General features: G+C 49.8%; 1 protein-coding gene across 2 annotated transcripts in view; it reads left to right on the forward strand.

Moving 5' to 3' along the window:
• Nucleotides 1-25,439, forward strand: part of PPIP5K2 (diphosphoinositol pentakisphosphate kinase 2) — a 1,596,028-nt gene that overhangs the window by 1,451,483 nt on the left and 119,106 nt on the right. For both annotated transcript variants that reach the window (XM_078675453.1, XM_078675448.1), the window contains one exon: nucleotides 18,727-18,873. In XM_078675453.1, the coding sequence (XP_078531579.1) occupies nucleotides 18,727-18,873 (147 nt within the window). The remainder of the gene's footprint in view (nucleotides 1-18,726; nucleotides 18,874-25,439) is intronic.

The raw sequence follows: 25,439 nt of genomic DNA on the forward strand, positions 1-25,439 counted from the left end.
GTTGGATTGTTAATGTCCGCATGACATATTGAATCAATTGTCTATGTATTTTAATTAATTGTTTTTTAGCTGAGCTAATAGTTCTACATCTGACATTCTTTCAATGTCTGGATGTGGTGTATAGCTGGCTAGTACCGGCCATGTAGCTCCAGGTCCACCTAGTGGACCGAGCCTGGTAATGTGATTTTCATGTTTTAGGGCGCCTTTAAACCAGAGCTGATGCTCTTGGTAAGTTAATGGAATTTCAATGTCCCCGAAAGGAACGTATTCCGTTGGAGGTTCCTCTGCTTTGTAGTAGTGGAACTCTTGTGTTCCTGCATTTGCTGCTGGAAACTGAATCCATGAATAGAATACCTCTGTCTGCCGATATTCATGTGCCTCTATGACAAAGATTACTCTGCCTCCTCTTGCTGATATTCCATTATTTATCAGTTTGTAAGTTATACTTTTCCTTACATTTACCGAGAGCAGTATAGCACCCGTGTCATTTTCTAGGATTTCAGCGTCATCTTAGATCGCTTGAGCTGCTGCTGCAGCTAATTCTTCGTCAGTAACCATTATGTCGACTGAGTGTTTGCAGAATAAGTTTCAAGGAAACAAAGATTAGGTGCACAATATTTTGGAACACTGTATCCTTCAACGTTGAATAAACCAAAAACTAATACATAGGATTTTTCGTCCTACTTTTTGTTTTGGCGGATATTATCCTTTCACCCACTCCAGACGTCTTTTGGAGTTTTTACGGAAGAAAGGGGTCTGTGTGAAAAGCACGACTGAGTTACTCTAGTATCTAGCGTTAAATTATAGCCTTACCAAACATTGGGGGCCATGTAGTGTAGTTCCTATATTCCCAATAGGCTCTGCGCATTGGAATAATATATACTGCAGCTTAGACGTAGGACTAAGGTCAACTAGGTCTCTGCCGAATATATTAGACTTAATTATGTGTGTGCCAGCTAGCTCAGAGGTCACTAGAAACTTTCTCGAAGGTACAAGAAGGGATTAGTTTCTGACAACCATATAACATGACAACTTTGTTTCCCAAGAATAAGAAATCAATCTTCAGAGTCGTGGAAACAATAGATAACTATTTTACTCAGTCAATCGTGTATACTTAGTTTCACCAGAGTTGCTGAGAAATTAGAGAGACAGTCGTTTTCAATAAAAGGTATTTATTGAACAGTCTTCTATCTCAAGCATGAGAAATGTACTGCTACAATAGTAATGCTGGTTTTAGAGTATAAGGCATATAATACAAACAGTATTATAAAGTAGTACTGTAAAAGCATGATACGGTTTCTAAGCCATAAGTTGCTTTAAATAGATAAAATGCATAAAATACATACAATGATAAAAGAGATGGCTAAAAGTACTCAACTGGTGCTTCTAAAATACGCCTACCCCGATGTACCTGACCTAAGCCTATCACAAGGGAAGAAATAAGTGTAGGAGTAGTATCTGAAAGAGACACGTTAGTGATAGATTCCTTACCTCAGAATATCCCCAGGCGTCAGACTGGATCCGGGAATTTTTCGCATAGCAGTACCCATGCGCGTCGATAGACGTCGTCTGCGGCTCCGCGTCCTTCGTCTCCGTCGTGGGCGCCATGATGACGTCGTCGGAGTACTTAGACGCCGCCTCCGCGTGCTGACGTCAGTTCTTCTTTTTTCCGCGCCAGCAGCGCAGATCTGGAAAAAGTGGTACCTTAGTCACTTTTTTAATAAACTTTTTTGATCTTTTGATCATCCTTTTTCGAAGTCTTAGACTCCGAACGGTGCCGGTAGGGATGCCAGGTTTTAAGCCCTGTGAGCATTGCGACCGGCTGATGTCGGTCACCGACACTCACCGTCGGTGTCTCCACTGCCTCGGCGTCGATCACGACGACAAGACCTGCTCCGACTGTCGGGCCCTGACTTCGAAGGCTAGGCGGGAGCGGTCCTGTAAGCGGCTCGAACTCCGGCAGTCGGCCCCGCGCCGAGAAAGGTCCCGGTCCGGATGGAGGTCGAGGAGCCATCGGAGCTCCGGGAGTCGACATCACTCCTCAGGGTCGAAGTCGTCAGGTAAGCACAAGAAGTCGAAGAGACGTCATCGCTCTTCCGACTCCCCCCGACGCTCGCGCGACATGGCCGGGGGTTCTGGTAACACCGCCCACGCGGCTCCGTTGGAGTCGCAGGTGTCGCGTCCGGCCTCATACCCTCCGGTCCCTGGGCCTAACGCGGTGCCGGAGGAGATCGAGCGGTTTCTCATGGCCATGAGGTCCCTCTCTCCTCCGACGGGCTCCGCGGCGCCTTCGGGCCCAGCGGACCCGTCTGGGGGGCCTAGCGGGTCGGGGACTTCGGTCCCGACGCCGTCGGGTGCTTCGGCTTCGACGCCACCGGCGCCGCAGGGCCCCGCTGGATCCGGTTCTGGATCCGGGTCGTCGCCGGTGGACTTAACGACCTCCCCGGCGCCGACCCCTCAGGTGTCACCCCGGCGCCACCCTCGGGCGGCGCCGCCCCCGATGCCTCCCTCAACCCGGTTCCGGCGCCGGAGCGGCGCCGCTGGGTGCCGCTTCAGACGCCGTTCGGAGAGTTTACTTTCCATGAACCGGCCCCATCATTTTCTAACCCTGAGTACCAGGAGATGGGTGATGAGGAGGATTGGGAGGGGTCTGAGGACCATCTGGCACGTGAATGCCATTCTCAGGACTGGGCAGGTGAACTTGGGGAGGCCAGTGGTATTGACACTTCGCCGGACACTGGCTTTGTCTCACCTCCTACCGTGGCTACGGAGGAGGGGGCAACCTATAGTGTGGTGTTGATGAGGGCGGCCAAGGCCTTGGGCCTTGAGCTCCCCGTCGCGGCCGTGAGGACTAACCTCCTCACTGAGGTCCTTAAGCCGCAGTCATGCTCAGCCGAGCCTCTGCTGCCATTTAACGAGGCCTTGACCGACGTTCTTTTGGGCACTTGGTCCAGGCTCGCTACAAGTTCGCCTGTAGATAGGAACGTGGCCAGACACCACCGCCCGGCCCCGGGCGACCCTTATTTCCTGTCCACCCACCCCACCCCTGAGAACCTGGTGATCCAGGCCTCAAATTCCCAGACCGCATTCCCGTCGGCGCCGCCTGACAGGGAATCCAAGAGGTACGAGCAATACGGCAAGAAGGTATTCTCCTCTCTGAGTCTGGGACTGCGGTCTTCCAACACCGCGTGCCTCTTGGGCCATTACACCCACTCTCTGTGGGACACGGTCGGGGACGTGCTGCCAGAATGCTCGTTGGAGGTACGGGCTAAACTCGGCCAAGCCCTTGTGGAAGGCCGAGATGCGGCACGTTATTCGATCCGATGTGGACTGGATACCACCGACTCTCTGGGCAGAGCGATGGCAACGACGGTGGCGATTCGTCGCCACACCTGGTTGAGGTCCGCCAATTTCTCGGCTGATGTCCAGAATACACTCATGGACATGCCGTTTGATGGCCGTCGCCTTTTTGGCGACAAGGCCGACCATGCGCTTGAGCGCTTTAAGGACTCCAGGGCTACGGCCAAGTCCTTGGGCCTCTCGGCCCTGCGCCAGCAATCGGCTGCCTCTTCACTCCTTTCGTGGCCACGGAAGGGGTGTACCCACACGAGCTGCCAGCCACGCTCCGCAGGGTAATACCCAACGCGGTGGCGGCCGTGGAAACCGCCGTGGCAGCGGTCGGGGACAACGGCGAGGTCAGTCCACACCTTCCCCCGCAGCATCCGCCTCAAAACCCTCCTAGTCCGTGCTTTCAGGCCCATGTGACGCCAGTGGGGGGCAGGGTTCGCCATCACCTCCTCCACTGGCGCACAGTCACGTCGGACAGGTGGGTGCTGCAAATCGTCCGAAGGGGCTACTCCCTCCCCTTCGAGGCGACCCCTCCAGCCATGCCACCGCAGTACCACCGCGTGTCGGGGGATCATTTGCGGCTTCTGCAGGAGGAAGTTACGGCCCTCTTGGCCAAGGGGGCCATTGAGCGCGTTCCTGGGCCAGAAGTAGGGTGTGGTTGCTACTCCCACTATTTTCGGGTACCCAAGAAGGGCAAAGGGGGCCTACGCCCTATCTTGGACCTAAGGAACGTCAACGGCTTCCTCCGGAAGAAGAAGTTCAAAATGCTGACACTGGCTCAGGTCTTAGCTGCCCTGGACCCAGGAGACTGGATGGTAGCGTTGGACTTGCAGGACGCTTATTTCCACATCCCCGTCCTGCCGGCCCACCGGCGCTACCTGCGGTTCACGGTTGGCCACGAGCACTTTCAGTATACCGTGCTCCCCTTCGGCCTTACCAGCGCCCCACGGGTGTTCACAAAGGTGATGGCGGTGGTCGCAGCTCATCTGCGCAGGTTGGGGGTTTCAGTCTTCTCCTACCTCGACGACTGGTTGTTGAAGGCGGGCTCGCCCCAAACAGTCGTCAGCCACCTCCAGACAACGGCAGACCTCCTGCACCAGCTGGGGTTCTCCCTCAATGTGCCGAAGTCATACCTGTGTCCCTCTCAGAAGCTCCTCTTCATCGGAGCGGTTCTGGACTCAGCGCGGTTTCGGGTTTATCCTCCCGAACAGCGGGTCCGGGATATTCAGGCTCTGATTCCACTCTTTCAGCCTTTATCCCGGGTCTCGGTCAGGTTGACGCTGCGGCTTCTGGGGCTGATGGCCTCCTGTATCCTACTGATGCATCACGCCAGGTGGCGGATGCGGGCTCTGCAGTGGGACCTGAAGTTTCAGTGGGCCCAGCATCAGGGCAACCTGTCCGACCACGTCCTAATCTCGGAGGGCACTGCGAGACAACTGCAGTGGTGGCTCACGGACCGCGATTGGGTCAGCGGCAGATCCCTCTCCCTTCCCCAACCGGAGCACGTAGTTGTGACGGATGCGTCCCTCCAGGGCTGGGGAGGCCACATGGGAGAGGCAGAGATCAGAGGCCTCTGGTATCCGGCGGAGGCCCGGCTCCACATCAACCCTTTGGAGTTGCGGGCGATTCGTCTAGCACTGAAGGCATTCCTCCCCTCTGTCCGGGGGAGTGTAGTGCAGGTGTTCACGGACAACACCACCGCCATGTGGTACTGCAACAAACAGGGCAGGGTGGGGTCGTGGACGCTTTGCCAGGAGGCTCTGCGCCTCTGTCAGTGGCTGGAACGCCAGGGCGTGACCCTGGTGGCTCAACACCTGGTAGGTTCTCTGAACGCCAGGGCGGACGAGCTCACCCGTCGGTGCATGATGGATCACGAATGGCGTCTGAACTCGGACGTGGCGCAAAGCCTCTTTCAGCAATGGGGAGAGCCTTAGTTAGATCTATTCGCCACCGAAGAGAACTCGCAATGTCATCAGTTCTGCCCGTTGGAATTTCCAAGGCGGCACTCGCTCGGAGACGCTTTTCGTCGCGAGTGGAGTTGCGGTCTATTGTACGCCTTCCCGCCTATACCACTTCTGCCCAGAGTGCTGAAGAAGATCAAGCGCGACCTGGCACAAGTCATCCTTGTGGCTCCGGACTGGGCACGAAGGTACTGGTATCCAGAGCTACTCAGTATGTCAGTCGATACCCCGGTTCGTCTGCCTCTTCAGGAGGACCTTCTGTCGCAGCGGCATGGGACGGTCCTCCACCCGAACCTGTCCAGTCTCCACCTCCATGCTTGGAGATTGAGCGGCGACAGTTGAGGCCATTTGACTTGCATTCTGAAGTCTGTAACGTCATTCTGGCAGCCAGGCGTCCCTCCACAAAGTCGGTATACGCCTGCAGGTGGAACAGATTTGTGGCATGGTGCACAGCAAAGGCTGTGGATCCTCTTGCTGCCCCTCTCTCTGAGGTTCTTCTCTTCCTTCTTTCTCTTGCCCAGCAGGGCTCTGCTCTGGGCACTATTAAGGGCTACCTTTCTGCCCTTTCAGCCTTTCTAAGGCTGCCTGATCAACCTTCTTTGTTCAAGTCCCCTATTGTAAATCGTTTTCTTAAGGGCATCACACACACGTTTCCTCCTGTTCCGTTTGTGATGCCTCAGTGGGACTTGAACCTTGTTCTTACGTTTCTGATGTGCGCTCCCTTTGAGCCACTTCACAACTGTCCTCTCCGCCTTCTTACTTTGAAGACTGCTTTCCTGGTTGCCACCACCTCTGCCAGGAGAGTGAGTGAGCTCCAGGCCCTTTCTTGTACTCCTCCTTTCCTTTCTTGTACTCCTCCTTTCCTTTCTGTCCATCCGGACAAGGTTGTGTTGCATACTAAGCCATCTTTCCTGCCCAAGGTTGTCACAGCCTTCCACATCGGGCAGTCTATCACCTTGCCAACCTTCTTCCCGCCACCGCATCCCTCTAAAGAGGAAGAACGGCTCCACCGTCTGGACCCAAAACATGCGCTCTCATTCTATTTGGATCGCACACGCCAGTTCCGGGTGGATGACCAACTCTTTGTTGGTTACGTGGGCGCTAAGAAGGGGAAAGCGGTACACAAGAGGACCATCTCCCGGTGGATCATCTTGTGTATCCAGACATGTTACTCCTTGGCTAAAAAGGAGCCCCCTGTTGGATTGCGGGCTCATTCCACCCGATCCACGGCGACTACAACTGCCCTGGGCCGGGGAGTGCCTTTACAAGACATCTGTCAGGCAGTTACGTGGGCCTCGCTGCACACGTTTGCAAGACACTACTGCCTGGACAGCCAAGTCCGGAGGGATGGCTTCTTTGGTCGTTCTGTCCTCCAGGACTTTCTGGTGTGATTATTGGTTCGCAGACCCACCACCGGGGTTGGTATTGCTGGGGTATCTATTCTAAGGTAAGGAATCTATCACTAACGTGTCTCTTTCAGATGCACAAGTTACTACTTGTGTAACGATATATCTGTAAGAGACATTAGTTAGTGATAGATTCCTTACCGACCCACCCATCCTCCCAGTTCTGCGAACCGATATCTAGAGTTAGGGTTATCCCCTTTCAGGGCCCTAGTTTCAATGGCACCAGTGTTGGTTTTAACATGGCTCAGCTCTTCTGGCGCGGAAAAGCTGTGTCTAAGAACTGACGTCAGCGCGTGGAGGCGGCGTCTAAGTACTCCGACGACGTCATCACGGCACCCCCGACGACGGACGCGGAGCCGCAGACGACGCCTACCGACACGCAAGGGTACTGCTACGCGAAACATTTCCGGATCCAGTCTGACGTCTGGGAATATTCTAAGGTAAGAAATCTATCACTAACTAATGTCTTTTACAGATATATCGTTACACAAGTAGTAACTTGTGCTTTAAGTTTAGTATTCTTTGCCTAGAATCTGCCAAGAGTCTAATCAAGAATTCTCTACGGGTCTAATCAGCTCCGTACCTTGGTTTAGAACGAAGGAGTTCTTGTATCTCTCTCTCAGGACTCGATCTCCCAGATACCCGCAAGGGTAAGCTGGAAACACTGGAGCTGGATTTCTCGGCAAGAGAAGAAACGGCGTCTCTCAGTGCGTCTGCTGGAGGGTCGGCTTCCTTCGGCTCTTTCTGCTGCATGGCGTCGGGCAAGTAGTTAGTCGATCTGCTCCAAGAACCACCGTGTGTTAGTTTGGACAAATGTAGGCATATTTATACCATGAAGGTGCCGAGTTTGACGCATGATTGAACTTAATAACGTCACTCAAAGGTTCAATTCCCAGAAAACTCCAGGATTTCTTGGATAACTTAATATTCAAGCAGGGGGAAGATCCTAGCTGCTGAAGGCGGGTTTTTCCAAGAAATCGTTGTGAATTCTCGGAACTTAGTGGAAGTAGCCTTGCCGTATTTGGGCTGTAAGGCTCAGGCCAAATATGGTAATGATTTCTATGCCTATATAAGGATAGGGTAAAGTATACCTATATAAGGGTATGAATCGGGAAAAGTTACACTAGGGTCCTAGATTTGTTTACAACAGTGCAAGGGGTAATCCAAAAGGTGAGGAATCCACAGGCAGATACTGTATCCACCACTGTATCAACAAGAAAAAGCGTTACCGAAGGTAAGTAACTTGTTCTTTTAGTCTCAACTCTCTTTTACCAATAGTACCAATTTATGCCTTCCAACGTATCTGATGCCGACCCTACAGCATCTCCAAAACGCAGCATATGTGCTCCACCATGATCTTTTTTAGTCCATATTTTACATTCTCAAAATAAATTGATCCTGTAAGTAAAAGCCAATTTATTTGCCTGCTGTTAGTGATAGACGCAGTTAATATTCCAAAGACAACTTTATTGCACCGAATTCAGTGAAGCTCTTCATCATATTTTGCGAATGTAGAAGTGTGACCTAATGCACTTGTTTATTTCAGTTGATTTTTTTTAGAAAATCGGTTACAGGTCCAAATAAGAGTGATTAACCCGTTAAGAACGCTCATGGGTTGATGGACCTATCTAAGAGATCTGATCGAACCCCGATGACCAGAGGCTTAACCTTCCAGCGGCAGGAGCATAGCTCAGTCGCTGAGATTCGGGGGGTCTGAACTTCAGATTTAAAAACTAGAAATCATCATGCCGCAGGGTGGAGTGGTGAGATGGCCAAGGTTTGGGATGGACTGATCCTACTAGGAACAAGGTTAAAACAGATTGCCATTCGGTGAGCCTCTGCCTAGAGTAGCACATTGGGCGAAAAACAATGTGTTCGAATGATACCCCAAGCAATTTTCATGTGCTTTTTTAAGTATCTATATGCACTTTTCTAGCACTTGCACTTCATTCCCTGCCCAGAATTCATATAGATCGTTTTAAGTATCTATTTGTACTTTCCTAGCATTTGCATTTTATTATTTCTCTGCCTAGAACTCATATTTCCTTCTATTATATGAAATTTCAATGTGGTGACAAGTAGGCTAAGCAATAAAAAAATAAAAAAATTTAAACGTACTGAATAGCAGTCTTAGCTTTTGTATTGTATTTTATTTAACAAATTGAGAAACTGGTTTTATATTGTAAAGATAACATTTTACTTTTTATGACCGGTAGGGGGTGAATTATGGAATGATTAATTGTAATTACGCTTACCTAACATGTATGAACTGTTATATCTTGTATCTTTTATGTTTTTTTAAACCGAATAAAGATTAATGAATGAATGATACCCCCAAGCTATTGCCAATGTTTGGACTATTTGCAATTGTTGCATCACTTTTAGGGTGATTGCTATTAGTATGCCTGGAAATCTGAGACTGGTGCAGATTTCCAATCCTTCTTTTGGCAATATTTGTGGATTCCAAGAAGCCCAATTTGTGTGTGTGTATGTGACATGTATGTATATATATATATATATATATATATATATATATATAAGTTCCTGATCCACAAAATTAACAAGTAAAAACCTCTTAGTTAGACGAGGATGATAACACAAACCGATACATAGCAGATCCGACTCAGACCCCCAGACTCAACTCTCGATGCAAGAATGCATTTATTTGGGTTGTGTCCCTGTAAACGGGTGAACAAAACCCCCCTTACCTCTAAAACTATAAAAAATTATTGGGTTGTAAGGACTCATTATTTTCTCATAAAAGCAGTTCTGTTTGACGCGGAGCATTCTCAGCTCTTAAATGGTGTTGTTTGTGCATATACTCTGGATTACAATATATACTGGCTAATATACCCCAGAATTGTGGATTATAATGTCAAGGCAAGTAACCGAATAGTTCCGTGGCCCCTAACATACAAGACCCTTATGAGCCTTCGGCACTCCAAGGCAACTTGCAGTATGGTGTTTACTGTACTTTTGGGTGTACAAATTTCCATAAGATTTGCGTTTTTACTTTGGATTCTGGGAGTTGTAGCTTTTGTTTCCTTTTGTAAAAGCGTACCCCAAGTCCCAAATGCAATGTAAAGCATGAATTAGCAAATCGTAAAAATAAGTGTGGCTCGGTGTAACGTACTGTAGGTCTAGTAAAGACCCGTGGCCTTGTGGTTCAAGGCATTTGAGCTGCAGATTGTACACTTAGTATTAGATCACCACCTGGTGTTGGGCTCGGATGACTGCATGTTGTTGTCGTCTTGGAAGAAGTCTTTTGTAGTCACGAGATAGGTGACTCCTCCCTTGGACGATGGTGTGCATGGGCATCGGCTCCATCCTTAGATTGTTTTTTTCCGCCACTGGGTCCTGATGAAACTTTTCCGCTCCGGTTCGAAATCTACCTTTCAAATACTTCGACGCGTAAAAACTTATTCAAACTTCCCCAAACTACTTTCGATATCGATAACCGTCGACTCGACTCCATCAGCTTAATTCCGGTCGTCGACGCGGGCCGTTGGACCTATCCACGCCGCAAAGCATACACCTCATGGAAAGGACGCCATTCAAAAGATGCCCCAAGTGTGGAGCAAAGTTTCCACACAGTGACCATCACGAGGTCTGTAACCTGTGCTTATCACCAGAACACGACGAATCCCGCTGCACAGCCTGTGCGTCCTTTCGATCCAAGAAGATAATTAGAGATCGGAGGGCCCGTCGACACGACGTGCAGAGATCGGCTCCAGAACCGGTGGATATCTTCGACGAAGAAGTTCCACTCGTTCCCGAAGAAGATTCAGACGATCTCCAAATCGTATCCGAGGCAGACGACTCTGATGACTCCATACCATCGGGTCAGCGCATGAATACTACTGCCCCTGCCCCATACCCACCACCCAAATCGGAGGCAAAGGTCAACACTCCGCCTCTGGGGCCCAGTCGCGACCGAAAGAACACTTCTAAAGACCTGCCATCGAGCCCGGCTCTGAAGAAAATACGCAAGCCTTCCAGTAGCTCCTTACCGAGCAAGCCGCACGTGCCGATCCCACCAGCTCCCTCGGCAGCGAAACCGAAAGAAGTCCCAGGTCCGAAACCGTCGACTTTTAAACACAAAAATATGAAGCCAGCGCCTGGCGCCTCAAGGCCGACAAGACCAGCTTCCACTCCGAAGCCAATATCTTCGGTACCGAAACCTACAAGGCCTGATTGCGATGCGCTCAAGCCCTCGAAACAGCCTACAACTCCGAAAACAATACCTTCAGTGCCGAAATCTATGCCAAAGGACACAGTATCAACTCCTAAGGCTAAAGACAAGCAGCAACCACGCCCAGAACCGAAAAAATCGGCGCCGGCAAAGGTTCCGCAAGGAGAAGACCTTTTCCTTGATCTCTACGAAAGAAGATCTACATTGACCCAAAGACAGGTCATGTATCCACTACACCACACAGGAAGAGGAAATCAGACACAGCACCTACACCTGCAGTGCCTGTCAAGAAGAAGGACTCTGCCACATTTCCTATGCACCCTTTTTCTCCTATACTTCCTTCTCCTTCATCTCCTGTTCCTCTTAACATTTCACCTCAAAATTCTTCTGAAAAATCTCCTCCTCATTCTTCACCACATACACCTCAAAATGATGATGAGTATAGCATAGGGGGAGGGGTAGACCCAGATGAGCCTTTTCCCTACCCTGTTGATGATCCAGATTGGGAGTACCCAAACCCACAAGATGTGCCGGATATTCCTGACCCACATTCATATCCATCAGACCTTCTCCCCCAGAAGACAACATTGCTTTTGGGCACTTACTGAATAGGGCTGCCATCTATCATGGGGTCACCATGCATTCAGATGAGGCAGAGGAAGACTTTTTATTAGATACTTTTTGAACAATCGCAACGGTCTGTTCAAATTCTTCCTATGATTAAAGGGGTCATCAAACATGCTCCAGAACAATTTAAAGATCCTGTACGTGCTAGGATTCTAAACCCTAGAATGGAGAAAAAGTACAGGCCTGTTCCTGGGGATCCTGCCTACATTAAAGGACAGCTACCCTTAGATTCCCTAGTCGTGTCAAATGCTAGAAAAAGAGAAAATTCACAGACATCAGGTGAAGCACCACCCCCTGATAAAGAATCCAAGGTAATAGATGCTTCAGGCAAAAGGATAGCTGCACAAGCTACCAATACATGGTGTATTGCTAACACACAAGCCCTCCTTGCAGGATACGACAGGGCTCACTCTTATCAGTTAGAGACATTACTACAACATCTACCTGACCAATATAAGGCGCAGGCAAACACTCTTATACAAGAAGGCAAATTAATTTCAAATGCCTCAATCAAGTGCGCACTTGATGTAGCAGACACTGCATCTAGAGCTATAAACACTAGTGTCCTACTTAGACGTCATGCGTGGCTACGCATTTCAGGATTTAAGCAGGAAGTGCAAACTACCATCTTAAATCAGCCATTCAACCAACATCAATTGTTTGGACCAGAGGTAGACACAGCACTTGAGAAAATACAGCCAAATCTATGGGAGCTTTGCAATCCACACAAGCTAGAAGCTCTTTTCGTCGCTCCCTCTATAGAGGAGGCTCCAAACAGACTGGAGCAGACAATACAACTTTCTTCAAATCCAATACACAGACATCCTCCAGTAAAGGATATTTTAGAGGAGGATATAGAGGCAACAACAATAAAGGAAGAGGTCGAGGTAACAACAATAATCAAACCTCTTCCACCACAAAACAGTGACTTCCCTCTGCTCCCCCAACAGCACTCCACTCCTGTGGGGGGAGACTAACACAGTTCCTACCTGTCTGGAAATCCATCACAACAGACAAGTGGGTAAGACAAATTATCCTGTATGGCTACTGCCTCCAACTTGCAGCTACCCCTCCACACATACCACCCAGGCAGTGTCTAATGTCTGCAGAACATTTTATACTGCTCAAACAAGAAGTCCTATCACTTCTTCAAAAGAACGCAATAGAAATAGTTCCTTTACAACATCAAGGAATAGGGGTTTATTCGCTGTATTTTCTAATACCCAGAAAGGACGGGACACTGAGACCAATTCTCGACCTCAGGCCCCTCAATTAATATATACACTCAGATCACTTTCATATGATCACTTTACAACAAGTGCTCCCATTGCTGCAACAAGGCGACTTCCTTACAACACTAGATCTAAAGGACGCCTACTTCCACATTCCCATACATCCTTCTCACAGGAAGTATCTGAGGTTAGTACTGGAAGGAAAGCATTATCAATTCAAAGTCCTTCCATTCAGGGTAACAACTGCACCAAGAGTGTTCACAAAGTGCCTAGGAGTAGTAGCAGCACATCTCAGAAGACAACAGATACATGTCTTCCCATAGCTAGACAATTGGCTCATAAAAGCCAAGTCGTTCAAACTGTGCGTCCAACACACACATCAGACAATTCAAACATTGCACGACTTAGGGTTCACAATCAACTACACCAAGTCGCACCTACAGCCCTCTCATGTACATCAATATTTAGGGGCTACAATAAACACGTCCACAGCTCTAGCGTATCCCAGTCCAGCAAGGATACAGAGCATTCAAGCCTTAGTCACAAAGTTTCAACATCAACACTCTCTCTCAGCCAGAGTGTTCATGAGACTAATAGGCATGATGGCATCTTGCATCTTTATTGTACCATATCAAAGACTGCAAATGCGTCCGTTACAGGAATGTCTAGCACAACAGTGAAATCAGGCTCAAGGACAACTAACAGACCTGGTGTTGGTAGACAGCTGCACACATCGCTCTCTGCAGTGATGGAACACCAAAAACGTAACAAAAGAGCAGCCGTTCCTCGAACCTGTTCCACAAATAAAACTTACAGCAGATGCATCTCTCACAGGATGGGGAGCCCATCTCCTACATCATTCAACTCAAGGGCAATGGACCATTCAACAAAGATCATTCCATATCAACCACCTAGAGCTGCTAGCAATATTCTTAGCGCTCAAAACATTCCAAGTACAAGTACAAAACAAATCTGTCGTAATCCGGACGGACAACATGACAGCCATGTACTATATACAAAAACAGGGTGGGGACACACTCTACAGCTGTCCCAGCTTGCACAGAATATTTGGAGATGGACCATTCCACAAAACATATATCTGTTAGCAGAACACCTTGCAGGAGTTCACAATCAGATAGCAGATCTGTTAAGTCGACAGACACAACAAATTCACGAATGGGAACTGTGAAAAGTTGGCCTGGTATATGATGTTCACTATTCTAGTGAGCACCTTGCACCATTCCAAACAACCCTTATGGTGATGGTTGTAAAATCAACCTTACAGACCAGCTATCCTAGTGGTAGCATGGACAAAAGCAGTCTTAGGCTAAACTCAAGAGGGCATGTGAAGCCAGCTGTTTTACCATATGCAATCCCTTTAATACCAAATGAAAGGACACCACACAGGTTATATATTCAAAATATATGTATTTATTTCTAAATAAATCCTCTGAACTCTTTATGAGGGCAGAGGCACAAGGGCATAACAAGTAAGTCAATATAACATACAATAAGTTGCACAAATATGGATAGGCCCTGGTGGCCCACTAAACCATATACTAAAATAGTGGTATAAGAACCACGTCACAAACAGTTTGAAGGCCTAGGGCCTTGGGAATCGCTGGGGCTACACTGGACTAACAGTAGTTAGGGAGCAGGAGGCCCACGGGATGCGTGTGCAGTGTCTAAATGCGCACGCGTGCACACATAGAAGTCAATGGGTGCGTAAAGTTAGAGAGTTAAAGATTTAGGAGTCTTCCGACTGGACTAGGAATTAACCACTTGAAACTAGGATAGTCAATCCTCACAGGAGCACCGTAGTACTTGCGTTACCTCACCCACAGGAATTGGGTGCATAGGTCCCAAAGTGTGTCGAGTTTCGTTGTGGATTCCTATGGAGCCTTGGAGAAAAGATGCTGCAGGCGACCAGGAGAGAAGAGTCCGGTTGGATCCAAGGGCGGATCGAGGATGAGGAGTACCTGAAAGCAGAGGGGACAGAGTCTGGGTCACTAGCCAGTGACCAGGATGGAACCAGGAAGGAACCAGGCGATGTCGGGAAGCAATCAGGTGCTGTCGTGAAGTTTGTCTCTGCAGCCACGTGGACCAGGAGGTGTCGACGACGACCAGGAGCTGGACACGGACTATCCCACGAAGGTTCTCACTGCCGGCGGTGTCGGCTTCCGGATTGGAGTCAACAAGCCTTGGCACAGGCAACCCACGCAGAAAAGGAAGATAGCTTCTTAATCAGACCAGCAAGGTCTGATGGGCTGCTCATTTTCAGGGGAGCAAGGGGCAGTCTGGAGCAACTAGACCAGCGTTGGAAATTCAAAGGTTCGTCGTCACAGAGGCCACTAGCCAACGGGCAAGTGACCGGACAGACGCGTCGAGCAGGAAAATGCAGAAGGGCCCCACGCAGAACTCGTGGAATGTGGCGGGCTGATCTTCGGTGCAGTTGGTGCTCGGGGCTGGGGCTTCTCAATCCCCAATGCACAATTTTGAGGGTGCCTCAGAAGTTGCACGGAAAGCAATTAGCTGGCTTTCCAAGATGGCCGGTCCCACATCTCGCGTCGCCTCCACGGGTCTCAGCTTTGCTGTGGCTGTGGATCGGGCTGAAGGAAGTCTGGAAGTCCGAGTCTTGTCAGGCTCTGTGCTCGGGCTCTGGCAGGAGCGTCGACAAAGCAACCCGCTGATCGCTTGATGGTGCCTGCTTGTGCAGGGTGGTCACTCCTTTACAACAAGGGAGATTCTTCAGTCTTCTACGTCGAGTAGGATGTCGAAGGTCCAGAGTTTCGTATCAGAGTTTCAGTCAGGATAAATCTAAAGTCTTGGGACTCAGCTCCTACCTACATACCAAATCTAGGGGCTGGATTACCTGCTAGGTCCCTCCTATGGGTGGGACCCAGGAAGGGGGTGGTTACACCCCTTTCCCTTTGTCCCTTTGTCCAGTTTCGCGCCTGAGCTGGGGCTGGAGTGCCCCAGCACCGGTTTGAACTGGACTATGCATGGGACACCTTGTGTGCCCCAGGCAGTGTCTTATTTCATTCAGCCCTCCCTGCCCCAATACACTATAGCCTGTCTGGGTGGTGCTAGCACCTCCCTGTGACAGGAAACCTATTGTCCAAGCCTCCCTCGCTGGAAGGACTCCCAGCAGCAGGAGGTCAGACTTGTGCCTGTGGCAGCAGCATCCATTTTGTGATGCTGAGGCTCTGGTTAACTTTAACCGGTATTAATGGAAGCAACATGTCTTCTCCCTCTAGAAGGGTGGAATGCTACCCCCGTCACCAGAACTGGCGAGTGTATGACACCTTACACGACATGTTTTGATAAAGCCAAACCAAAGTTAGCAATAACCGCGAGGATTATAATGCACTTAAGAGTATATGGTATGGCAATATCCCAGAACAGCTATAAGGACATGGTTCCGAAAGCTGCAGACAGACTCAGCTCATGCTAGAGCCTCATCTCACATAAAACCAAGCACTCTGCCTTTAGGATTGTTAAGGCCTGCCATAGGAGTGACTTATAGGTGTATATGTGTCTATATATAAGGGTAGGTATAGGAATACTACACCTAAGCAAGGGGTGATTACACCACCTTGCCCCAGCTGAGTGATCAGCCATTTGTGTCAGTTTGGATGGCCAGCCAGGGGTGGCATAATACATGCTGCAGCCCCTGGTAGGCGTTTGGTGCACCTATTCCATGGGTACCTATAGTACACTGTACAGGGACTCATAAGAGTGACCCAAATCCCAATTGGTGATGTACCTAAAGTACATGGTGTGAAATTTAGAGAGAGAGCAGCAGGGCTGTGGGTCTGATTAGCAGGCCCACATCCACATTAAGTCGAAAACCAGTGAAGCAAAAAGCAAAAAATGGGGTGACCATAGGAAAGCAGACCCTACTCTCCTACAGGAACTACATCCGCAAGTTCTTCTACCCTTCTTTCACAAGTGGGGTCATCCAGACATAGATCTGTTCGCCACACACGATAACGCAAAATGCCCAACCTTCGCTGCCAGGTTTCCACACCCGCTGTCCAAGGACAATGTGATATGGATGAACTGGTCAGGTAGATTTGCGTATGCTTCTCCGCCACTACCACTAATACCACTAATAGTGCGCAAGCTACGACAACAGTCGCTCAAACTGATTTTAGTAGCTCCCACATGGGCACGCCAACCGTGGTATACAACACTGCTAGAACTATCCGTAGTTCCACACCAAAAACTACGTCGGACACCATCCCAGCTAACGCAGAACCATGGAGACATCAGACAACCAGACCCAAGCCAACTGAATCTGGCTATCTGGCTCCTGAGGTCTTAGAGTTTGGTCATCTTAACCTACCACCAGACTGTATGAATATCATTAAAGAAGCCAGAAGACCTACTACTTGAGCTTGCTATGCTGCTAAATGGAAAAGATTTGCCATTAATGCAAATTTAACCAAATTGATCCCCTAGATGCTTCCATCCAAAATATCATTTGCTACCTTCTACATTTACAAAGATGTAACTTGGTATATTCATCTATACGCGTACATCTGGCAGCAATTGCAGCATATTTACAAAATAGACAACATCTGTATTTATTTAGAGTGCCTGCTATTCAAGCATGTATGGAAGGATTAAAAAGAATCATTCCTCCTAGTTTACCACCCTCTCCAGTGTGGAACCTAAACATTGTTTTTACAAGGCTCATGGGACCACCTTTTGAACCTCTACACAAATGTGAACTGCAATTCCTCACATGGAAAACAGCTTTTCTAGTAGCTATTACCTCTCTTAGGAGAGTCAGTGAGATTCAAGCTTTCACTAAACAATAACCATTTTTACAATTACACCATAATAAAGTGGTTCACAGAACAAATCCTAAATTCCTTCCAAAAGTCATTACTCCGTTTCATTTAAACCAATCTGTAGAGTTACCGGTGTTTTTCCAAAACCCAGACACTGTAGCAGAAAGAGCTCTACACACACTAGATGTTAAGAGCTCTTCTCTATTATATAGATAGGACCACATCCTTTCGCAAAACAAAGCAATTGTTTGTAGCTTTCTCTCCACCACATAAGGGCAACCCCATCTCTAAAGCTGGAATTGCAAGGTGGATTGTAAAATGTATACAAATATGCTATCAAAAAGCAAAATGTACATTAACAGTTCCTCCTAGAGCGCACTCCACACGCAAACTAGGAGCCTCTATGGCTTTCTCAGGGAACACTCCCCTAGAAGACATCTGCAAGGCAGCAACATAATCTACAACACACACCTTCACTAAACACTACTGTGTTGATGTGCAAGCCAAGCAGCAAGCTGCAGTAGGCCAAGCTGTTCTAGAAACTCTCTTTCAAAATACTGCAACAGATACAGGCGACCACCGCTAGGGGAGATACTGCTGCACAATCTATGCCAAGTGTACAATCTGCAGCTCATATGCCTCGAACGGAAAATGCTACTTACCAGTATGCGTCTGTTCTTGGCATGTAGATCTGCAGAGTCGTACACACCCTCCCGCCTCCCCAGGACCTGTATCTGTTCCAGTTTCATCCTAATTAGATATACACATGGACATCCCTTCTTTATTTCTACTAACTCCATCATTTCCCATCATGGTGAAAAACAATCTAAGGATAGAGCCGATGCCCAGGCGCACTATCGTCCAAGGGAGGAGTCACCTATCTCGTGACTACAAAACACTTCTTCCAGGACGACAACAACATGCAATCATCCGAGCCCAACACCAGGTGGCGATCTAATGCTAAGTGTACAACTCTGCAGCTCTACATGCCAAGAACAGATGCATACTGGTAAGTAGCATTTTCTTTATGCTGGCATCCTTATGACTTTGTTAGAATTTGTTTCTGTTACACACTAAGCTCTGGCCTATTAGCCATACTTCATGTATTCGATCAGATAGTTATTTTCAGTGGTCTAAGAAATGCCTTTGTCTATTTTGCAGGGTTTGAGCTGTACTCCATGGTGCCTTCCATCTGCCCCCTAGAAACACTTCACAACTCTTTATCTCTGAAGCAAGTGGATGAATTTCTCTCTTTCATTGCTTCGCCCTCCAGCGACACTCTGCCAGAGACACCAACAGATGCTTCATGTAAGAGAAGTTTCATTTTTTCTCAAAATAACTATATGACTGTAGAAGTGGATTGCTATTTAGGACGATTGTTGTTCATTGATGGATATTTTAGTATGCACATTAGTAAGTGATGCTTCTTAATGCATCAATACTGATAACATATGACATAATAATGCTTATTTCCTGTAGTCCTACTTTGATTGTTCTTTAGTTGCACACCTTCTCTTTTTATTTTCTAAAACATATTGAATGTTTGTGAAAGATTATGCCTTTCAGGCAGGACTGGCATTCACTGTTAAAAATGTCACCAAGGGGCAATCATTATGCAATTTAATTTTTGAAACGTAAGTTTTCTGACATTTTCAGTGGTTTATACATATTGCCTGGTGTTGACGAAAGTGAGGATGGTGGTGGCAGTACACCATCGGAGCGTAGGGGTGCCAGTGCCATTCTTCCCCTGGTACAGTGACTGGCTTTTGAAGGCAGGTTCGCCCTAGACAGTGGTTATCCACCTCCAGATTACAACTAACCTCCTGTCATCTTTGGGGTTCACTTATCAGTGTGCCAAAGTCACACCTGACTCCCTTCTACACTGTGGTGGTGGAGCACAACCCTATTCAGAGTGAAGGACTACTCCACCCACCCATCCTGGTGTAAGCACCCCATTCACCACCTGGAGCCCCAGACTGTCCCCGGGAATTCCCCAGCCCTGTCACTCACACACTCAGACAACAAATACACATCCTGGCAGAGGCGGGCCGAAATAGTTAGGCGAGCAAAGGCTAACTTTCTATCTAAAAGTAGCATTTGCAAACACAGGATATTAAAATACACCTTACTAAAGGAAGTATTTTATTATTCTGAGTCCAGGTATACTAAACTTGACATGCCACTGTGTTCCCTGACCCAGCCGGGACTATAGCGTGTAATAATTCCGGCAGCTCATCTGGCCTAAGAGAACAGGTAGCCCTTCAACAGTGAAGAACGAAAAGGGCGGTAATTCACTATTAGGACATGCCACACTCTAGGCTTGTCCTACCTTATCCTTGCAACGCACCCTGCCCGTAGGCCTACCATAGGGGTGACTGATATGAAGTTAAGGGAAAGTCTAGGGACTGGCAAGTGTGGGCACTTGCGCAGTCAGCAGGACAGTACGAGACTGTACGCCGGGTCTGCAATGGCGGACCCGAGACACATGTTACGAGGCCGCTTCTGTGGGTTGCGCAACCAGCGCTGCAAGCCCACTAGCGGTATTTGTATCTACAAGCCCCGGCACTCCTCGTGCAGGTTACTGGGGACTGACAGTAAACCAAATAAGCCAATCGTGGAAATCAATTACGGATACACTTTACATTGGGAGCACTTGCACTGCGGCACAGATTGGCCGTGGCGCAGTGCCCTGAGCATCAAATACCAGCAAAACATCTGAGGCACATCAGCAAAAAGTGGAAGGGAGTCTCACGCCAAGGTGCCAGGTCTAACACGTGTCCCCTCCAGCTGAAATGTGGGGAGAACTACCCTTCCCCAGGGAGTTCCTCATCACTAAGGCGGAAAAACCTTGACAGACCGTCAGCATTGGCGTGGTCTATGCCAGGGCGGTGTTCCACCGTGAAGTCCATACTCTGTAGAGAAATGGACCACCTCAACAGTTTCGGGTTCTCACCCCTCATTTGCATCAACCACCTGATGGGCCTGTGGTCTGTCTGAACTCGGAAGTGAGACCCAAACAAGTAGGGTCTTAGCTTCTTCAGGGCCCAGACCACAGCAAAAGCTTCTCTCTCGATCGCACTCCACCTCTGTTCCCGTGGAAGTAACCTCCGACTGATGAATGCTACAGGTTGGTCCCAGCCCTCCTCAGTCATCTGTGAAAGGACAGCCCCTATCCCATGCTCTGAAGCATCTGTCTGCACTAAGAACTCTTTGGAGAAATCAGGAGCACGGGCGCCGTGCACATGGCCGTCTTCAGGGTGTCGAATGCTTTCTGACAGGCGTCAGTCCAGATCACTTTCCGGGGATGCTTCTTCGATGCTGCCATACCCCTTGACAAACCTCCTGTAGTACCCGGTGAGTCCTAGGAAGGCCCTCACCTCCGTTTGGGTCTTGGGGGTTCCCAAGCCAGGATGGTCTAAATTTTGGGCTGAAGGGGCCCCACCTGGCCGCTCCCAACTTGGTGTCCCAAATACACCACCGAACCCTGCCCGATCTGACACTTGCTTGCCTTAATCGTGAGGCCTGCCTTGTGCAGTGCCGTCAACACTTCCCAAAGGTGTTGCAAGTGTTCTTTCCACGTACCGCTGAACACTGCGATGTCGTCCAGGTCGGCGGCACTGAACGCGTCCAGCCCAACCAACACCTGGTTGACCAACTTCTGGAAGGTGGCAGGGGCGTTTTTCATCCCGAATGGCATGACCCGCACTGGTAATGCCCATCCGGTGTTGAAAACGCTGACCTCTCTTTGGCCCCGTCAGTTAAGGCGATCTGCCAGTACCCAGACGTTAAGTCAAACGTACTGAGATACCAGCCCCCAACCGATCGATGAGCTCATCAGCTCTGGGGATGGGGTGTGCATCAGGCTTCGTGACCGAATTGAGTCCTCTGTAGTCCACACAGAACCGTAGTTCGGGTGTGGCTCCCGCCTTCGCAGCCTTCGGGACCAAGACCACTGGGCTGGCCCAAGGACTGCTGGAGGACTCAATCACCCCAAGAGCAAACATCTTCAATACTTCCTCCTTGATGCAGGCTCTTACCCTGTCAGTCACGCGGTAAGCATTGTGCTTCACCGGCAAACTGTCTCCCGTGTCCACATCATGGACGCACCAATCTGTGACACCAGGAACCAGGGAGAACAAGTCAGAGAATTGCCCCAGCAGTTGGCCGCAATCACTCTGCTGCTCAGGGGTCAGGGAGGGTGAGAGGTTAACTCCGTCCACTGACCCGTCTCGCTCGGAGGCCACCAAGAGGTCCGGAAGAGGCTGGGTCTCCTCCTCCATTCCATCATCGGTTGCCAACAGCATGCCCACTTCGGACCTCTCCAAGTGGGGCTTAAGTCGGTTAACATGTAGGACCCTCAAAGGGTTCTTGGGAGTTTGCAAGTTCACCAGGTAGGTGACAGGACTCTTGCGCTCCACAACCTCAAATGGACCCGTCCACTTATCCTGAAGTGCAGAGGGCTCCACCGGGGCCAAGACCCACACCTTTTGTCCAGGTTGAAGCTCCACCAGAGTGGCATTCTGGTCGTACCACCGCTTCATCTCTTCCTGGCTGGCTTCCAGATTTGCCTCAGCAAGTTGCCTGAATCGCCTGGTCTGGTTTCGGAAGGCCAGCATGTAACTGTATACATTCTGGGGAGGTTTCCTGGGAGATTGCTCCCAGCCTTCCCTAACCAGACTCAGAGGTCCGCGGACCAGGTGACCGTACAGAAGCTCGAAGGGACTGAACCCGAGCGACTTCTGTGGCACCTTTCGGTACGCAAAGAGTAGGCATGGTAAGAGGACGTCCCACTTATGCCTCATCGGTCCTTCTAGGACCACGATCATGCCTTTCAGGGTTCGGTTGAATCTCTCAACCAACCCGTTTCCTTGGGGATGGTAAGGGGTGGTGAACTTGTAGGTTACACCACACTCATGCCAAAGGGACTTCATATATTTCGATATGAAATTGGTGCCCCTGTCAGACACCACCTCTAGAGGGAATCCCACTCCCGAGAAAATTCCCATCAGTGCTCGCCCCACCACGGGGGCCGACACTGTCCTTAGAGGGATGGCTTCAGGGTACTAGGTGGCATGGTCAACCAAGACCAGGATGAACCTGTTGCCCATGGCTGTCTTGGGGTCCAGAGGCCCCACAATGTCAATTCCCACTCGTTGGAATGGGGTACTGACGACTGGGAATGGTTGGAGGGGAGCCTTGTTCTTCCCTCCACACTTACCACTTGCCTGGCAAGTCTGGCAGGTCCTACAGTGAGCATTTGAGCTCCTGTGCATTTGGGGCCAATAAAAGTGGGTGACAAGCCTGTAATAGGTCTTGTCCATCCCCAAATGTCCTGCTAAAGGGACATCGTGAGCCAGCCCCAGTAGGAAGGCTCTGAACTTCTGGGGTACCACCAGCGCATGGGCTGACCCAGGCTCAGCAGCCTTAGGCTCTGAATATAGGAGGTCGTTCTCCCAGTAGACCAAGTGTTTTCCGGACTGAACACCATTGGCCTGGTCTGCAGCCTGCTGCCGCCTACCCACGAGAGAAGGGCATTCTTTCTGCTCCTTGCAGAATTCCTCCCTGGAGGGGCCTCCTTCTTGCTGCCAATGGGTCAGCTCAGGCAGGTCCCCCAGTTTGGCGATCTGTTCCATGGTAGGCTCCAGGGCATCCCCCTCGAGGTCTGCCTCCTCCTGGGCCGTGGGAAATTCGGGGGCCGGCTGTCCACGCCCCCTGCATCTTCTCTCTAAGGCCGGTTCCTGGGCCTCTCCTTCAGGCTCCAGGACCTCTTCAACACCCCTACTGGCTGCCATGGACCGCGGGGTCACGCACGCCCAGTCGGGTAGACCCACCATCCGCAGATGAGTCGTTTTCTCCACCTTTCCCCAAGGGGAGTTCTCCAAATCGTTCCCTAGCCAACAATCTACAGGCATGGAGGTCCTCACAGCGACTTGCAGAGTACCTGAGACCTCCCCCCACTCAAAGGGAACCTGAGCCATCGGACACTGGCTCTCAGAATTGTCTGCATTGACAACCCTACAGTAGGCGTGCGGTACGATCTGGTCTTGAGACACCAGTAGCTGCCGGACGGCAGTCACACTGGCTCCTGTATCTCGAACAGCCTCCGCTTTCTTTCCATTAATGGTCACTACCTGCCCATATTTCTTAGTGTTACTGGGTAGGTAGTTTTCGGGGACCATTTCACTGTCTCCTAGCGAGACTAAGGTCATCTGGACGGGATCCCCACCCCCTTGGATGGCTATCTCTTCCCCAAAGTTAACAGTAGCTATTTGCCTGGGGGGAGCACCAGTGGGTGCGGGTTTTGCAAATAGGCGACACTTAGGATCAGAGGCAACGTGACCCTGGTCGCCACACCTAAAGCAGGTGATGGGCCCTCTCTGAACAGGTTTACCTGTCGGGGCCCCGGTCGGCTTCGGGGGTTGAGGAGGCTGAGAACCTTTCCCTTGGTTCTCTTGGGGATTACTTTGGGGGCCTTGGTAGAACCCTCTCTGTTTCCCCTGTCCCCCCCACTCTTCTGCTGGGGACCCTGCCCACCTTTGGCTGAGTCTTCCCCGAGACCCTTGTGGACCCTGGTGCTGAGCCAGCGGTCCGCTTCCTCAGCAAGTTTCCTCGGGTTGGACAGCTTGCTATCAATCAGGTGCTGGCGTAACTCAGGAAAACAATTAAGCGGCAAGTGCTCCCAGGCCATTAAATCAAACAGCCCTTGGGAATCATTCACCTTGCTGCCCTTCACCCAACCATCCAGCGTTCTGCAGAAAGCGGTCACATACTCCACATACGTACCCCCTTGCTTCCTCACACAATTCCTAAACCGCTGTCGGTACATCTCAGGGGTTAACTCAAATCTGTTCATCAGGGCCTCCTTCATGTGCGGGTAGGAAATGGATTCTTCAGAGGGAAGATCTAGCAGGGGATCCCGCCCCTCGGTCAGGAACCGTCCCCACAACCCCGCTCCCCAATCGTTCACAGGGATCCAGTGGGAGGACATGGCTACCTCGCAGGCCCGAAACCACTGCCCTATGTCATCCCCCTTAAAATACTCCTTAACCACTTCCTTCGGTACGTAGACCCTTGACTCTACCTGCGCGGGCGTTGTGCTGCCACCAGGAACTGCGTCCAAGCTCTTTGCTTTCAGCTCCAATTCTTTGATGCGTATTTCGTGCTCTAGCTGGAGTTTCTTCTCCGCCATCGCCATCTGTCCATTCAATCTTGCCATCTCCACTTCATGCGCTCTGGTTTAGCTCTTCTGACGAAAGGCCCCGGGGCACCTCGACAAGGCTATCTGGTGGATGAACCACCAGCTGATTTGCTGGCTCTCTTGATTCTTTCCAGGCTCTCAGTGCCTTGATGGTCTGGGCTTTGTTTTTGCACCCGGTCTGAGCGACTCGGAACTTCAGGCAGTAATTTTTTAGCTGCTCTGCTTTGTAATTTTCAAGCCTTTCCCAATCGACATCATCTTCTCCCGAGATGACAGAGGGTGCTCTCACGGGGAGTGAACCAGGCATGGTTTGACGATACGAGATCTCTTGTCAAGATAATAAATCTGTGGCTTCGTTATAGGTCTGCTCTCACTACGTGGTGATCAGTAATTCACTGTACATAAATCATAAATGCAAATTCGCAATCCTCACCGCTGCATCCAATGTTAGAATCGGAGGTCTCTGGTTGGCACATGTATGCATTTGTGACAAGCAGGGGCCTCTTCCTCTAGTCAGGGCAAAGGAACTACTCCTTCGAATAACCCCTGCAGCTCACGGGGCGAGGCGCCGTTCAGGCCTGCGGGGCGTACAACTTCTTAGCACGCCAGGTCGTACTCGTGGATCTGTGAGGGGCGTCGCGTTCTCGGGCAGACGGGTGCAGCACCAGGCCTCCGG

The sequence above is a fragment of the Lissotriton helveticus genome, chromosome 2_1 (assembly GCF_964261635.1).
Source record: "Lissotriton helveticus chromosome 2_1, aLisHel1.1, whole genome shotgun sequence".
NCBI classification, from domain to species: domain Eukaryota; kingdom Metazoa; phylum Chordata; class Amphibia; order Caudata; family Salamandridae; genus Lissotriton; species Lissotriton helveticus.